The sequence below is a fragment of the Theobroma cacao genome, chromosome 8 (assembly GCF_053813885.1).
Source record: "Theobroma cacao isolate CCN51 chromosome 8, ASM5381388v1, whole genome shotgun sequence".
Taxonomy (NCBI): Eukaryota; Viridiplantae; Streptophyta; class Magnoliopsida; order Malvales; family Malvaceae; genus Theobroma; species Theobroma cacao.
The window spans coordinates 4,220,867-4,237,177 of NC_142646.1; the positions used below are offsets into that span (position 1 = coordinate 4,220,867).

The 16,311-nt window shown below is 38.1% G+C and overlaps 3 protein-coding genes, 1 long non-coding RNA gene and 1 pseudogene across 5 annotated transcripts; all 5 read right to left on the minus strand.

Annotated features, from left to right (window-relative positions):
* Positions 1-1,027: 1,027 nt before the first annotated feature.
* On the minus strand, positions 1,028-3,695 carry LOC148761124 (uncharacterized). The gene is made up of 2 exons (XR_016028042.1): positions 3,414-3,695; positions 1,028-1,425 (listed from the first exon to the last, which is right to left on the minus strand). It is a non-coding gene; the product is annotated as an uncharacterized LOC148761124 (long non-coding RNA).
* On the minus strand, positions 1,504-3,415 carry CF9 (Carbohydrate-binding protein). Its single transcript, XM_007018392.3, has one exon. The coding sequence runs from the start codon at positions 3,083-3,085 to the stop codon at positions 1,817-1,819; it is 1,269 nt and encodes a 422-aa protein (XP_007018454.1). The 5' UTR covers positions 3,086-3,415; the 3' UTR covers positions 1,504-1,816.
* Positions 3,696-4,968: 1,273 nt separating the features above from the next.
* On the minus strand, positions 4,969-8,371 carry LOC18591946 (BSD domain-containing protein). Its single transcript, XM_007018393.3, has 3 exons — positions 7,602-8,371; positions 6,696-6,883; positions 4,969-5,925 (listed from the first exon to the last, which is right to left on the minus strand). The coding sequence occupies exons 1-3, from the start codon at positions 8,290-8,292 to the stop codon at positions 5,392-5,394; spliced, it is 1,413 nt and encodes a 470-aa protein (XP_007018455.2). The 5' UTR covers positions 8,293-8,371; the 3' UTR covers positions 4,969-5,391.
* Positions 8,372-10,079: 1,708 nt separating this feature from the next.
* Positions 10,080-12,881, minus strand: LOC18591947 (U-box domain-containing protein 30 pseudogene; annotated as a pseudogene). The gene has a single exon (XR_016028075.1). The product of XR_016028075.1 is annotated as a U-box domain-containing protein 30 pseudogene (transcript).
* Positions 12,882-14,525: 1,644 nt separating this feature from the next.
* Positions 14,526-16,161, minus strand: LOC18591948 (alpha/beta-Hydrolases superfamily protein). The gene is made up of 2 exons (XM_007018395.3): positions 15,684-16,161; positions 14,526-15,587 (listed from the first exon to the last, which is right to left on the minus strand). The coding sequence occupies exons 1-2, from the start codon at positions 16,064-16,066 to the stop codon at positions 14,684-14,686; spliced, it is 1,287 nt and encodes a 428-aa protein (XP_007018457.2). The 5' UTR covers positions 16,067-16,161; the 3' UTR covers positions 14,526-14,683.
* Positions 16,162-16,311: the final 150 nt, after the last annotated feature.

The following is a 16,311-nucleotide window of genomic DNA, read 5'->3' on the forward strand; positions in this document are numbered from 1 at the left end:
GTTGCTCTAACCTGCATTTGAGAGCATGAGTTGACCCACTTCTTTAAACCGACATGCCAAGAAAATGTTTGAACAAGTTTGAAAAATCTTTCAAATTAAATGAAAGAAAAATACACATACGCCAAATTGCTAATGAAGACTACCTTAAGAGGGAGATTGAGACAGGGGAAAAATGCTTACTCTTGATTTTGATCAAAAACAATTGAGATTCTGTTAAAATATTAAGACTATTTGCCGCACATTCACACATTTAAGATAGGAACTTTCCAGGCAATGCCAACAAAGCAGATGATTGGCGACAGGCAGGCGGAAGGCCAAACACGGCTATGACAATTTGACACCATTCAAAGGGGGTTCTGAGGAGTATGCCGCCTTTCTTTGAAAAAATAAACATTTTCATGAGTTAATTGAATCTAATATGCATTAAAATAATGTCGTAAATGCATGTTTAACAACCATCACGGGGTTGAAGACACCAGCCTTTTGCAACCTTAAATGGCAAAGATACCGCCTCCATTGTTTTTATCAGAACTGATTCTTAGACTTTCGGTAGATAGAAACCATAACGGGTCAAATTTTTATTTAAATATATCGAAAGTCTTACTAATATTATTATGATAAAGGATCATAACTTATAGATCTGTTGTTGTGGAAGAATTTGCTTGACATTTTGATTGGACATGGATGGGTGACTAAAGATGGAAAGTACAGGTCCGACCAGGAAGCAAGTTGAAGTTTCAAAACAAAGATCATGGCACTGGTTGACCTCCAGAGTCAGTTCACTCTCTTAATGGCAGGCAGGGTAGCACCTGGTAAATTTCCTACTAGGAGCCCACTATCCAGACTGCACAGTCCAAACGCACTTTCATTCTCGAAAGTTTCAGCGTCTGAAGTTTCATTGGCACAGAATTATCAATCATTACTGCTTCTGAATATTCCATTTCTTCTCATAATCAGAAATACGGATGGTTTGTTCAATCACACAATTTCCAAGTTATCCGTATCAACTTGAGAAAACTAGATCATGTAAAGCCAACCACAAGTTTTTATCCGTAATTTGTTATCTTTGAAAGCAGAGTTCAGTTGAGGAAGTAATACAAGTTCTTTACTCTGTCGTAGATGTGCAGAGACTTTATGTCAAGAATGAAAAATACAGACTGAAACTATAGACTAGGCTAAAAGCTTGCGCATAAATCGCCTTCATTCATTGGGTGTGGTTGGTATGACTTGTCTTTCTGTCATGTTTTGTGATTAAGGCTGACCAATGCCTCGATTTTTCCAGATTTGAAGGATTATCACTACCATAATCCACTCATTTTGCAGAACCAAATTGCAGATCAACAAAACTTTCCTCAGCAGGAAGTGATGCGCCTCTGTATAAATCTCTTTGAAGGCGCTGACTAGAATCAGCATGGTAAACGCCTCCTATGCAGAGAAATCTCAGTTCAAAAGGTGTGATGTGATGCTGAATGATACAAGCTGTTATTAACAATGGCCAAAAAATTGATACAAATATTGGAATTCGTAATCCCAAAGCACATTAATGTGAATATTCTATGTTCCTTTGGTTGCTAAATCACTAATACAATCTATATCTTGCAGGGATTGATTTTTGTGTAACAACAAATACCACTAATTGTGGTATATAGCAGTGAGAATATTGACTATACATTTGAATAATGCTAATAAAAATGAACTGCACTACCTTAGTTATACATTTTATTTGCAAGGGAGGGAGATACAAACAGGGCCTTCTGAAATAAGCAACTTCAGTAAGATTTCAGTGTATTCCCATGAAAAGACAGAACAAACCCATTCAAGCAGGCAAGAGAACCCTACTACCACCCAGGATATGTAAGTACAGAGCAAGACAAATGGTAACGATAACGGAAGACTTTGCACCAATATATCTGATAACATCCAGTCCCCTTTCCACAACCTCCTCATGGACAACATGTATGCTTCTTTTAACACCTTCTGAAAGCTTCCATAACAGAAACTCCACTATAGACCTTATTGTTTCAAAGGTCACCCTCCCAGTCACATCAAGCACAAACTTCCTATTGCTGGGAACTGCCAATGTTGATGAGACCTTTTCAACCCAACCACCATTCTGAATCCCGTCTAATGAGCTCCCCTCTTGCACCCCTTTTAAAGGTGCTTCCTTCTTGAAACAGCCATCTCTCATTCCACCAGCTGCCTCACTCTGATCAATATTTGAACAAGTAGAATCCAAACTTGACTGAGAATTCGAGTTTGAACTTGTCAACACTTGATGTGACGTCCTCACCAGCGTTGCCACAGCACCATTACAAACAGACACCAAAATGTCTCTCACATCGTTTTGATGCTTTGGATTGGTCAGCCCAGCAAAAATTTCATCATAAGTATTAATATCCATTGTCTTGTCAAGATAAACCGCAACAGCTGTGCTTACAAATCTTTGTATGCATTCAGCCATCAGCTCTTTGCACTTATCATCATAAAGCACATTAACCCATTTGGGCACTTCAGATGACCCACCATTCCCACTCAACCCATCAGTTTCTCCACCATTTGAGTAAAACCCCAGAACCAAATTCCTAGCAAAGCTACCAACCACAACAGATACAAAACCAGTCCCAGCATTAGAGAAAACTCTATCCATTACCCTATCAGTAAAGCTGGAATTCACCGAACCCGTTGCCAACTCATTCTCATCCCCTGATTCTGACTTATACCCTCTTAAAACCCCAACTGTTAAAGCCTCAGTAACCCTAATTAACGATTGGGAAAAATCCTCTGATCTAACGATCTTTGAAATTTGCTTCAAACTATTAGGAACTTGATCAGAATCAGATTGCAAAAACTCTCTCAAGTCCTTGGAGACAACATTAATCGTCTCCGCGGAATCGGAGACCAATTCAGCTAACGAAATTAGAGCTCCAAAGATCTTCAACAACCTCTTCCTTTTCTTCACCACAGAGGGTAAATTATACACCTTGTAGACCCCATAACCAGAGACTCCACACATAGCTAACAAAATAAGCCATTTCTTCTTCCTTCGAGAAAAAGTCAACGCCTTGTTCACCAACTGAACATCCATTGACCAAAAACGAAAGCCTAGAGCTACAAGAAATCGAACCCCAGGGCTTTTGAAATACTAAAAAAACAGAAGATATCAACCCAGAAAATTTATAGTTTGGATAAAGTTTCAAAGATCGAGAAATCTAGGGCTCCAGTTCAAAGTAAACGTAGACAAGATAATTTAAGAGCAGATATCGAAAAGGGGATAGATAAAGAGGTTAGTTTAGTAAATAAAACAGTGCTTCCCCTTTTTAAAAAAAAAAAAAATTTAGGTGTTCAATTGCGACAGTTCCTTTTCCTTATTTATGGAGAAATTAAATTTGGGCAAGGATGCTGAGAAGACGAACCTGGTTGCAGAGAGGGGAGAGAGAACAAGAATGGAGGTGAGAAGATCAAGTTGAGAGAAACGACAGAGCAATTGCGTTTTTTTTTTCCCAGTTATTTCAGGTCCAGAGAATCCTTTTTTTCCAAGATGGCGGGGTCTTGCTTCCATTATAAAACGGCGCTGCATCAGCATTGCGTTCACTAACGGGTAACAACTTGCTTATATTTTTGTTTTATGCTCTGCTCTTAAATTTTCCTATTTGGTTTTTGAGTTTCTCTAACTTTGGTGGCTTTTGATAAATCTCTCCGACTTTGGGTGAATGATTTAGTCTAACCATATTTAGATTTTCTTATATATATTGGTGAAAAATAAATTTGATATAGATAGGTCTCTCTTAAAACAAACTACTTGATATTACATATAAAATTGATTGAAGAAATTGAAGGAATTTGACTACTTGATATAACAATTGTTTGGGTTTGATTCAATTAGTTGATAAAAGATCATAGAAGATTATGAGTCAAACTTGAGGTTTTCTTAAGCAAATTAATTAATTTATTTTATAATCATGTGAAAAGAACAGGAAGCCAGATTCAAGTACTAATAAATCTTATCTTAAGAGTTTGTTTAAGAAGGGTTACATGATCCTTACCACCGATCGTTTGTATTGTACATTAGAAACTATATGAGAATCGAATCTCTTGATCTCATCTTATTAAAAAACCTTTATAACATGTTTGGTTGGGGGAATGGCTTTATTCTCAAAGAATTTTAGTTTTTTTGTTTGGTTGATAAATAGATCAAGGAATAACTATTTCATAGGACTGACTATTCTCCAAAATTAAAAAGTAGCTAATACCACGTTCTCTCACGATATTAGCTATTCCATGATTGAGGAATAAATTCAAAAAATAATAAAAACAAAAATACCCCTTACAAGTTTTAAAAATTACAACTTTATTTGTATAAAATATTATTTTCTCCCTCTCCTCCTTCTCTCCCTAATTACAACTTTTTAATAAAATATTAATATTAAATTATAAATAAAGTATTAATATTTAAATTATCAATTATTAATAAAATAAATTATAAATTATTCATATTTAAAAACAAAACAGATTAAAAATAAATAAACATAATCTCATTTAAATTATATAAATAATATTAATAATTAAATCATCAATTATTAATATTTTAAATAAATTACCAATTATTAATATTTAAAAAATAAAATAAAATAAAAATTTAATCATAATAATATTTAAATTAAATTAAATATTAATATTTAAATTAAATTCTAAATTATTAATATTTAAAAAATATAATAAAAATAAATAATCATATAAATAATAATTTTTTTTTTATTTTTTTCTTATTTCAAAATTATTATTACTAATCAAATACCACAAGAAATCATAATAATTATCTCTGTCTTATTCTTTTTATAATACCAAATTAAGTAATAATTATTTTATTCTATTTTCACATAATAACTATTTTATTTCATTCCTATCTATTCTGATAACTAACGTAACCTTAGAGAATAATACATCCTGTACTCAAGGGAAGACCTCAAGTTCTAAGAATGGAACTTTAGACTATAGATTTTCTGTACAAATCTTGTTATCACAACAGGGAAAACTGAGACCAAGTTGTTCTCATTGCTTCTATTTTCATTTCAACTTGTACATTTTCTTATGAACAAAGGACATGGTGCTTCCAACACAGCACGTTTTTCCACCCTGGAAAATCACTATAATTGTTTCAGTAACAATCCTTTGCACAATCAATCAACACAACATCACTCTATTAACACTTGATTGATCACTCATCATATACAAACAAGCTCCCGAGACACCTTCAGCACCTGCAACCATTGCCCCTGCGTTCATGATGTTGTTGGTGTACATAATCCCAGGTTTTAAATCAAACCTTATGACCTCTCGGTTCCATCTTTGGTCCAACCAGCACAGCTTACGCCAAGCTGAATCCAACAGGGTTTACGTTTTAGAAGTTTCAAATCCTTTTGAAACTATCTTAGATTTTGCAGGGGTACTACTATCATCAACATCCTCAAGATCACTGAAAGAAAAATCTTCTTCATTCTCCACACAAATTACAGCCCCACTGTAACCACCAAATTCAGAATCATCATCCTCTGGCCAATCAATCTCATCCTCTTCAAAGTTTGGAATCATTATTTTAGAGGATGGACCAACCAAACAATCCTTATCCTCAGTGTTTGACACTGGGTTTTCCTCAATAACAGACTTGTCGACAAATGGCATCTCAGTACTTTCAACTGGATGCTTCTCAGTCTCATAATCTGTTGTGATGCTGGATGCAGGTTCAGAAGCATATGTCCGGGGTGACATGGTCTCAAAGGCAAAATAACTGGATGAGGAAGGAATAAAATCTTCGTGCATGATACTAGAGCTGTCTCCTAAGTGGGAAGTGCTTCTTCCATACCAATCAGTTTCAGGTTTCGTTTGCTTCTGCAGCTCTTTCATCCACAATGCTCTAGCTTCCACTACCTGCAAGCAATTGATTAAGCACCAAAGAATTAATCAACAATCTTGTTCCAGTTCCATGACACTACACGAAATGTAATTGTACTGAGCATATAACAACTTCAGCTAAGAATTCATAAAGAATCCAAGAAAAACAATTTGGTAGAGGAATTTGTACAATTTAGCATAACATTCTCGACAAACAGGAAAGAATAAATTTAAAAAGGAAAAAAAAGGAAGGAATAAAACTCTTGTCTGACATCTTCAGCACATCAGATATGACATAGGAGCCATGACACCACGCCATAAAAGGTGGCTTGATTAATCTAGACAAAACATGCACAGAAGAATTTCCAGTGGATCAGTAAACTCACACAACAGTTGAAGCACATTGCCAACCATGTATACAGAAATGATAATTGTGAATCCACAGGGCTAAATCAGCTAGAGGACAATAAACAATGGATGTCTAATTTGAGGGTTGATGCAAAGGCAATGTGCAAGAATAAACATCTAGAATACTCAAAAGATGTGATATTAATAAATCATCAGACTACGCTAATCCCAGATTGACTCTAGCTAAACAACGCAAGATTGAAGTTTAAAATGTAAAACTGTAACCTGAGCCAGGAAAAATAAAACAAAAAAGAAAAAGAAAAAGATATTAGATTAAAAGTTTTCAATAAGGGTGATAATCATACAAACATTTACTTGGGCCCATTATAAAAAAAAAAAAAATTGCCCCCCTGATGATTTTTGTTTCTATGAGAAGGTTTCTATGAGAAGTAACTGACCTGAGGTGTGGACAAAATCTCTGCATCATTCTTGTTAAGCCTTGAATGCAGAAGAACAAAATAAACTTTCCAAAAGTAACTGTCACTCATATGGCAAGGACAAAGTTCAATTCTCAGAGCTGCTAATCTCGGAGCAAGATGTTCAACAGCCATAGCATGCTCTTGTTGGGCTACTGACATGTCAAAGTCTAAAACAAGGAAACAAAGAAAAAAAGGCAGAAATGCACAACCTCAGCATTGTCATTTTTGTAAATCTATACATCATACATCATAAATATATTCAAAATGAAATCGCAGAAATTATAACCACAATTGAAGTTTGTAAATACAAATTACCAAGGCAAACAGGCAAAAATTACATGAAATGTGTTAGATTGAGCAAATATAATATAAAGCATTCTTCTGCATTTAAAATTTGAGCACAGAAGGTGGCTCTCGATCAAAATTGCAGACATTAAAAAAATGTTTTCAGACCAATCACTTGATGAGAGAAGCAGACACTTACACAATGGTTCAAACCTCAAACCAATTCGATAATGTAAAGAGCAGGAACTGAGACTTAGGATCTTAACCACATTTACTTTAATAATCATAAACATTTTTATTTTATGATCCGACATCAACAAAGTCTTCAACAAACAGAGGCTTGCAAGTATCGCCTAGGAAAGGACGGTAAAATAAATTTGGCATTTTTACAAAATGGTTTAGAATTCAAACTATTCAGGGTTTACTTGAATTTCAAACAAAATTTACATTTTGATCGTTTGAACTCTAACCAACTGAACTTAAAGCAAGAATTACCATGGAAAAGAGTGCGAATGCGTAAAAATCATATAAATAAACAATCAAATTAGAGTACTATGCAACGAGATCAACTTAATTAGGATTAAAAATAAATAAAATTACCATCCAAGTCCTCATCGGGATCAAGAGGGAAATCCAACCACGTTTCTGGGTGATGCGCGATGTTCCCCGCGAACGTCAATACCTCATCTGTTATACCAACCGCATTGAACTCTTCATTCTCCTCCTCATTTTCATTTTCCATCTCGTTTTCTTCCTCATTTTCCCCCGATCCAAACGGAAGATAATCCGATGCCATCTTCGACAACCTCCCACCGATCTCAGCGAAATCGTTCCTAATCCTCGCAACTGCCGCAGAATCAGACGGATCCTCTTCGTCCAAGGAGATAGATTGATCCGACGGCTCAAACCGATTCAAATTAGAGAATGATCGATCATTTGATTGACGATTGAATTGCTTAGAAGAACGCGGCGGGGGCGGCGGCGGAGGAGGAGGTGGCGGAGCGAGAAAGGAAGCGACTTCCCAGATTTGGCGTGTTAGGGTTTGTTTGAGTTCAGTTAGGTCTTCTTTGACGCCACGCGATTGGAGTTCCGCTACTTGTTCGGGGGACAATGATTGTTCTCCCGCTTTGGTTTCTTCGTTTTGAATCTTGTTCCTCGGAGGAGGCGATGATAGAGACTCCTGCGTTACGACGTCGTTTTCCTCTCCCGAAGAAGCTGATTCATCGTCGTCATTGTCATCGTCATCGTCGAGACGAAGGGAGTTCGCCAGCGAGCGAGCTAACCATGACATGTTTTTTTTTTCCTTCCCTTTTTTTACTTTTTTGCTTTTTGGATTTTTAGGGGTGAGGGAAAGTGGTTGATTGAAAGCTTGGAGGTTTAAAAATGGTTGCCTCATTTGTTTAAAAGAGTGGGGCAATCACATGGTTTTGGACCACCGTAAGCACAGTTGCGATTCAGGTTTATGTTTTAACAGTTATTGCCACGTAAGAACAAATGGCGACGCTCACAGTTTCTTTTGTTTACTGCTGTGGAGGAAAAACCATTGGTTTTCTTTATTCGATTTTTGTTTGCTTGCTGCTTTTGACTTTCCTTTTTCATTTTCAAAAACGACTCCAAAATCCAAAATTGGTTGTTACTCAGAAAGTTGGACTCAGCTTTAATCCTGGGCCTCAAGCTCAGGATACCGGGCTTTGGGTTTCTTTATAAGACTTTTGGGTCGTTTTTAATTGTTTCGTGGAAAGAGCCTATGGGCTATATATACTATAGGTATCGAGTACCAAACCACTTCATTCAATTCTTTTTTTCACTTTCTCTTGGAAAGTTTTTAAGAATTCAAGGAAAGAAAGGGCGGCTTGAATTTCATATGGTTGATTTAAAAATCAGTTGAAAATATTCTACTTGTTAGTTTTGCAGGGAGGATGATTCTAAAGCAGGTGTCAATAACTTAGATTTTATTATGGAAGTGGGTCTAAAGACAATCAACCGCTTTTGGCTTCGTTCTCACCCTTCTCAACCGAAATGTGGAATTCCAATTTTAAAGGCCGTCCTTTACTTGAGCTCTGACTTTATTATGGAACTTGGTGCAGACGCAAGCTCATGGACAAAACTGGTAAAACCAAATTAAGGGCTCAAGGCAGAACATTAAGAATGTGAGATATTTTTGAGTGGATAACACACTCTCAGGAGTCAAGCACTGCGTTTGACCAGGTTCTACTCAAGGCTATGCAAGTTGGTTGAGGTATTGCCATTTTGCCAATGCCGCCAAAAGGCTTCCCGCTGGCTCTACTTTTTAGGTAGACAAGATTTTCCTCCTTTTCCCCCTAAGCGCAAATGTGTCTCTTTTCTATGGCAAAGGGGTGTGAGTCTGCACGCATTCGTGACAACAAAAGCAGAGTCCAGGGCCCTCATCCCCTTGGAACCTTGGATCTAATCATTCTCAGGTTTATGTACGTACAGGTCTGCAACTAGTATATACTTTAAAGTATCATCAAAGTTGAAAAATCCTTCCTAATAGTATGGTTAGCACGTTCAGGTTGATTGATGTTAAAAGAACTAGGTAAGGTTGTTCTTTTCCTCCACTGAATATCAAGCTTCCATACTAAAGTCTTAAGTTTATGTATGCTTAGAGGTGGTAAATGGGCAGTTCAAATTGGATTTTGGTCAGAGTCACTTTGAGTTAAAAAGAAAATTGGTCATTTTAGAATTCAAGTTGTTTTAATTTGGATTATTTCGAGTTCAAAGTCTTTCAGGTAGGTTTGGATTCAAGATATTTTAGTTTCAGGTCTGCCATGTCAACTCTACTAAGCGGCTCTAAGAATTCTAGGTTCAAGATATTTTAGTTGGACATTGGAGAGTTGCAGCAATTACCACTGCTTCCTGCAGAGAAACTTCTCTTCAGCAAAAAGTCTCCTTCAAGCTACAGCCTACAGTGTGATTTAAATGATTTTCTTTCTCAAATGTAGAGATATGATTCAGCCCGTCTTGAAAAGCTGTGTCAGATTTACTCAACAATCTTAGAATCAAATGCCTTTAGAAAAGGATGGAGGGCTATGTGAAAACACATTTCAACTCAGGCAGTTAATTCAGCAATTCAAATTGTATATCATGTAAAGGAAACAAATAGGTTGTACATGTTTTATCTGATAGCCAAAAGGCTTACAATTACAAACTCTACAAAGTTTAAGACTTAAAAGACTGAAAACACCTCTTTCAACCAAAGGTATAAATGTAAGCTCCCACAAAACCTTACAGAGATGAACGAAATCTAGGGATCAGTAAGACAGGGCAAACCCAGAAAAACCAACTACAATTACAAACGACACAAATGCCAACAGGAATCCCCTCCTCACATCATTTCCCTCTATCATCACTGCACCACCTCCACTCAACTCCTTACCAGAGCTTACAGTTACATTTCTCTCTTGTGGATTGAAACAACAAAGCAAACAGTGACACAAACAGATTGAATCACAACCTTGCTGGGAATTATTGGAAAATATTGGCAGAAACTTGAGCTTACAGTGGATTGTTGACTACACAGCGTCCAATTAGCTCAAATCCACATTATGCTGCTACTTGATGTGAAACAATAACATAATGGAAATTGTTTAGTATGCACAAGAGAGCAAAGGGTACCTCAGAAACCCCGATTGACCCCATTCTGAGTTCTCCAAAACCGGAAGCTCATCAGCCCCATTGTCATATTGGACAAGAAGAAAAACAAGAAAGTCCTGTATATCAACAAGCTGTTATTTTCCTTCATTGAATCGTTCTTGTAAGCTTACACTTGGAAATAAAAATCGTAGCCGTGTAATTTAGGCTACACAATTTCAACAACTCTGCTGACCGTTGCTTCAACACAGGATTGTAACCACTCTGTATAACTAGAAGTAGCTTTGCAGCCAGACCAGCATCCACAGCAAGTGAAGCACATTCCTCTGGTGCAAACTTGCAAATGGCCCACAGTATCGACAATGCAAACTGAGTACAGTTTTCTGAAGCTTTCATCAATAGTTTCACCACATATGGTATGGTGTTTGGACAATCTTTCAAAGCCAATCTTCCTTCTGGAATACTTGACAAAAGCTCTAAAATATACAGGACTAATTCCAAACACTCATTATTCAAACCAGGCATCAGCTCAACCAAATGAGGAACTGCCCCAACATTGACAAAAGAGTTCCTAACTGATTCATGAGAGCAAATTGTCTTGAGCAAACTCAGTCCAGCCAATACCCCATTTGGGCGCTTCTTATTTTTCACTAACCTCAACAATCCAACTAAAAGACTCAAACTTGCAACATTTTCAGACGCAGAATCATTCCCTTCCATCAACATTCCAATCAACCTCGTACAGTTGATCTTGGTCTCAATCGATCCTTCATTTAAAATATCCACCATTAAAGATATTTTAGCGGGCTGCAATAAATCAGACTTGGAATCGAAATCAAGATTCAAGTTCACAAGAACTCCAACTACCTCTGACCCAACAGCATGAGTTGTAAAAGGACCTAACAAAGATGAAATCAAACCAACACCTCCACATGCCACAACTGTCTTCTTAGCTGTCCCATGAGCTTGAACCACTTGCCTAAGCTCCTTAAGAGCTTGAACTCTGGCTTGACCCTTAACTTTCTTCAAATTCTCCAAGATCTCTTTGACCCTTCCTTGCACATCCTCTGACCTCTTCTTCATGGCCAAGTACTTCTGAGAAAACCAACTATAAATCAGCTGCTGGAGCGTCTTGTTTGGAGTCACTGAATTATCCCAAAGCTCTTGCATTGTGGTGGGACAAGTGTAATGGCCTAAAGAGAACCATTTAAGAATGTTGGATCTCTCATAGGTTTGGCCAGTGCAAAGAGTCACCGGGTCTTGCATTGGCTCCAGAGAAATTGGACATATGAAAACCGTTGGGACATCCATGGACTCAAGCTCTTCAATCATCACCTTCAGATCCAATTTCTCTGAAGCAAAACCAGTGGATATTACCCCACCACCGCCCCCCAAAATGCCATCTTTCACAGCCGTTTCTAGATCTAGAACTTGGCTTTCAAGCTTCATGTCAGCTTCTCTTCGAGTAGATGGTTGATACATTGGCATTTTTTAATACCCTTTTAACGATACTAGACTACAACAAGAAGAGAATCTAACAAAGACCCTTTTTTTCCCCAAATAAAACAAAGAGAGCTAATTTACAAGAAAACAAGCACCGAGGAAGACATATCACATCTAGTAAACAAGAAGCGTGCGGGAAAGAAAAAAAAAAGAGAGAAAGAAAAGAGAAGTAAGAGAAGACCCTTGAGAAGGCAAGTTTTATTGTATCTGTCTTTCTTTCTCTTTCATTGGCAAATCAGAAGCCACAATGCCAATCAAAGGGGACATCTTTTCTTCCCCATTCTTTTGCTTTTCGTTGTTGTTTGCTTTATCTGATCTCTTTCTCTGGTCAAAAGGGTAACCTCCTCCTCCTCCTTCAACACTTATACCATCACCATCATCAAAGAAATGATGGTAAAAAGAAAATGCAATCTTCTTCCCTAATACCAAAGCTCTTTACTACCTACTACTCAAATACCCTTACTCAACTTCCTCCTCAAGACTCTTCAAGAAAAGGGTGAAATCATCACAACCCCAGACCCAGATCAGCTAAAAAGGACAAAGTAGTGAAGAACAATCAAAAGTGAAAGAAAGACATGAAATTTGTATAGGAAAAAGAAGAAGAAGAGATACTGGGCATTATTAGAGACATGAAAGAAATGGAAGAATTCAACAATGCCTAGTTATAGAAGGAGAAAGAGATTAAAAAGAATAGAAAAGGTCAAAGGCTATCTTCTGCACAGTCTTCTCTACTGCTCTTCTTTTGGGGCAGGGCAAGGTGATTAAATTGAAAACCCAACAGAGATAGAAAAATTTTATTTTTTGAAATTTTAAAGTGTATTATTATATTTCTTGGAAAAAGGCCGGATACCGGCGATTGACCGGCTGTAGGCAGTGATTTTAACCCTTGGTGACTGTGCACCACACGTGCATTCATATCTTTAGTCACCGTTCTATCCCGTTCTATGAGTTGATTTTGAATTTCTTTCAAGGATTTTCATATTTTTTACTAATATTATTTTGCCTTGAGTTTTGAACAAAAAAATTAAAAAAAAAGTCTTTGGCTTTTTAAATTTGTGGGAGTGATGGCCCCCAGGCGAGAGGGGATAAATTAGAATCCAGGACGCAACCTCAGTCTCATGGTCAAAAAACGGTAAATGGTGTTGCCAAGAGAATAATTACAATAGGGAACCCCACATCACGTCCTTTTCGTTTCCTATTTCCATAATTCACATACAACCTTGGTTCGACCACTAAGACCATCATGTTGCCTTCAAATGACATTCGTGTCCCTTGCAAATATTTTCAAGACCAACAACATCTTCAAATTTCATTTAACCTAAAATTTTAAGACTCAATAAAAACAATTGCTTGAATTTATGAAGGGAGATCAATTCTGTTCCAAATGAGGGGCAGACTTGAAATTTGAGGAAGAATTGGAATGAAATACACGTTTGGTTGGACCCATCAAGGAGACATGGACCCCATAGCTAACCTAAGCCTAATATATACTCTTTTTATCAAAAATAAGCAAAAAGATTAATTATTAGTTCTTTTTTTCCTTATTTCCCTATGCGATTGCAATTTGCAAGCATCATGAGATAATTAATAATTACTGACCAAAAAGGGTCATCAAAAAATAAATAAAAAAGAAGTGCATTTTTTTCTAAAAAAAAAGGCAGTATAAAAATTTAGAAAAAAGAAAAACAAATGGATAAAATAGAAAGTGGAACTGGAATCCCCGTGGGGTGGGGGGGCCCAGGGAGAGCGTGCCTTGGTTAAAGTGCCAGCTCGGCTTTTGACCGGTTGCGGTGGGTTCGTAGATCGGTAGATGTACGCTTTTTGGGGTTTTGATGTTTTTCTAATTTTGGGCTTCTTTCCGGTCTTCGGTTTTGACCACTTTGATTAGCGCTCTCACGCACTTGGCTTCCACGCTGTCCATCACGACACCGACACGTGGCTGTGGGAACCGTGCGTCTCTGACTCCCTGTCACTTTTGCTCTGGCTTAATTCTGATTAATTTTGTTTATTAGTAATAATTATCGAAGACATTGTTTGTTGTCACATTTATGTACGATTATCCTAAAGAGGTGCCGAATTGGGATTTGACTAATACTATTGAATTCTTCTAAGAACCAACACATGGGCTGGCTCGGGCTGGATATTTGCTTAAGGCAACCAACATAGTTTTTGGAGGCTGGGAGCACATGCCGGACTCTTAAAATTTAAAGTCTAAAACAGATATAAAGCCCAGGTCCATGCGCCGAGCTCGTGAACTCGAATCCCAAATCAGTTAAAGGAATTGCTCAACTATTTCCAATCTGTAGAACCAGTATCTACGGACACTCGATGATTAGACTCAAAGCTCTCAGGTTTCCTATATAGGCGATTTAAATGGAAAAGAAAAAGAGAAAATAGAATTCTCCGATATCCACCCAAATAGATAATGGTGAACCAGAAAGGTGAGGTGCACCTAAATGGAAAACCAATGCTAGCTCTTTTATATTTTGATTGCAACAATGGACTGTATGAAAGTTTGCGTTGGTCTCCAATTTTGAGACTGAATGAAGTGTTCAATTGTTTGTGCTCTACGCAAAGTGGACCTCGGCCTGGGAATTGATTGAAGAAACTTCCCCTATTATCTGATCAAGTGCAGCATTATCTTCAAGTATTGACGTATGAGAAATGCCAGCGATTCTTATCACCTTAAGTGGTTGGCTTTTCTCATTAGCCCATAGTGACTCTAGTGCTAACAGGCTCACCAAGTTCACAGTCCCGTCTCCATCCCCGTAAACAACCTCTGGCTGCTCATCAAACCCTGCTTTTCCGTAGAACAACGTCTCTGCAGTCTTCACGCCCGTCCCGATTATACAGGTAACAGAAACATTAGGTGGTCTTAACTCCTCAGTCAACGGGAGGATTCGTGATTTATAAGGAATTACCCCTTCTGGAAACCCAATGTCATTCAAAAATTGAGGGATATCATGAGCTGAATAAGCCTCGCTTGGAGTAAAAACAAGAACTTTTCCAGGGCCAAACAGCGTAGGAGAAGGCATGAGCCAGAGGTTACTTTCAGAGCTCCTTTGTTCTCCCCTTACCAGCAATGGATCAACCAGGGGCACTCCAAAAGAACTCCCGGAAGCAAAAGTGAGCATTTCTTGAACTGTGCCACCCCAAGGAGCTGAAAGTGCAACAAAGTGTTTGATAAACCGTTGGCGCCAAGAGGCTGAATTTCGGTTGAGAAGTTGGAGTACGTAGAGGCCCCCTAGGCTGTGGGAGAGGAGAATCACTGGCTTCCCTCCATTGGAAGCGCTTGCTTTTTCAATCAAATCTTTCAGGTCTTGCAAGAACTTGGAGCCCACATGGGATGGGTGGCCTTCGGCTGCCAACCCATATCGAAAGTCATACGGAGCTCCGAACAAGGTTTCACCACTGACATAACCAATCTCTTCCAGGGACTCTATCAACTGTGCCATGTATGCTGTGAGCTGCCTGCACATAGTAAGATTTCTTTGTCAAACACCCTATAAAGCTTTACAGCCGATAATTACACTGAAATTAAGTGGTATCATTCAGAAATAAATTTACTTGAGATGAGGGTCAAGGTAGAGAAGGGACTCAGTAGAACCAAATTCAGGGACCCTGGTTTCAACCCCCGGAGCATTGCGGTAATCATCTAAATCACGGTCATAACATAGCATCATACGTTGAGCAAAGCACTTGGTGAATGGAGCCAGCAACACACTGGGGTCGAACCACAGCCTGAACCATCCTTCTTTATCCTTGGAAATTGGATACCAACGGTCACAAAACAGGTCCAAGGGCTTGTAGCCAGTTGTTAGCCGCGCTTCAAGTTGGTTCCCGCCGCTCCCTGGTACCAGGATTAGAGGGTGAAGGTTGGTAATCGCTTGGCATAAGCACAGCATCATGGCAATTGGAATTATAGCCAGCTTGATGCTTAGTCCCTGCATTTCCCCGTTTTTCCTTATCCGTTATCGACTAGTTGCTGATTTACTAGCAATCGATCAAGGCAGAGTACGGTGGGCAAGTTCTTGTGGCGTTACAATTGTTTCGTGGCCGTTGAACATCCCCTCATGCAATAAGAGGTGGATAACGTGTCCACGTGCTCACGATGCTGGTTTGACTAACTGCCTGCACATCAAGCAAGCGATGTCCATACGAGCAGGAATTGTTTAGCTTACTGATCGAAGTTGGA

Bases quoted from the DNA above. Each gene is read 5' to 3' on its own strand.
- LOC18591948 (XM_007018395.3), bottom strand. From the start codon at position 16,066: ATGCAGGGACTAAGCATCAAGCTGGCTATAATTCCAATTGCCATGATG. The intron at 15,588-15,683 runs GTAAATTTATTT...TACTATGTGCAG, and splicing joins TACCTTGACCCTCATCTCAA to GCAGCTCACAGCATACATGG.
- CF9 (XM_007018392.3), bottom strand. From the start codon at position 3,085: ATGGATGTTCAGTTGGTGAACAAGGCGTTGACTTTTTCTCGAAGGAAG.
- LOC18591946 (XM_007018393.3), bottom strand. From the start codon at position 8,292: ATGTCATGGTTAGCTCGCTCGCTGGCGAACTCCCTTCGTCTCGACGAT. The intron at 6,884-7,601 runs GTAATTTTATTT...TCCTTGTTTTAG, and splicing joins TCCCGATGAGGACTTGGATG to ACTTTGACATGTCAGTAGCC. The intron at 5,926-6,695 runs GTCAGTTACTTC...AATTGCTTGCAG, and splicing joins AGATTTTGTCCACACCTCAG to GTAGTGGAAGCTAGAGCATT.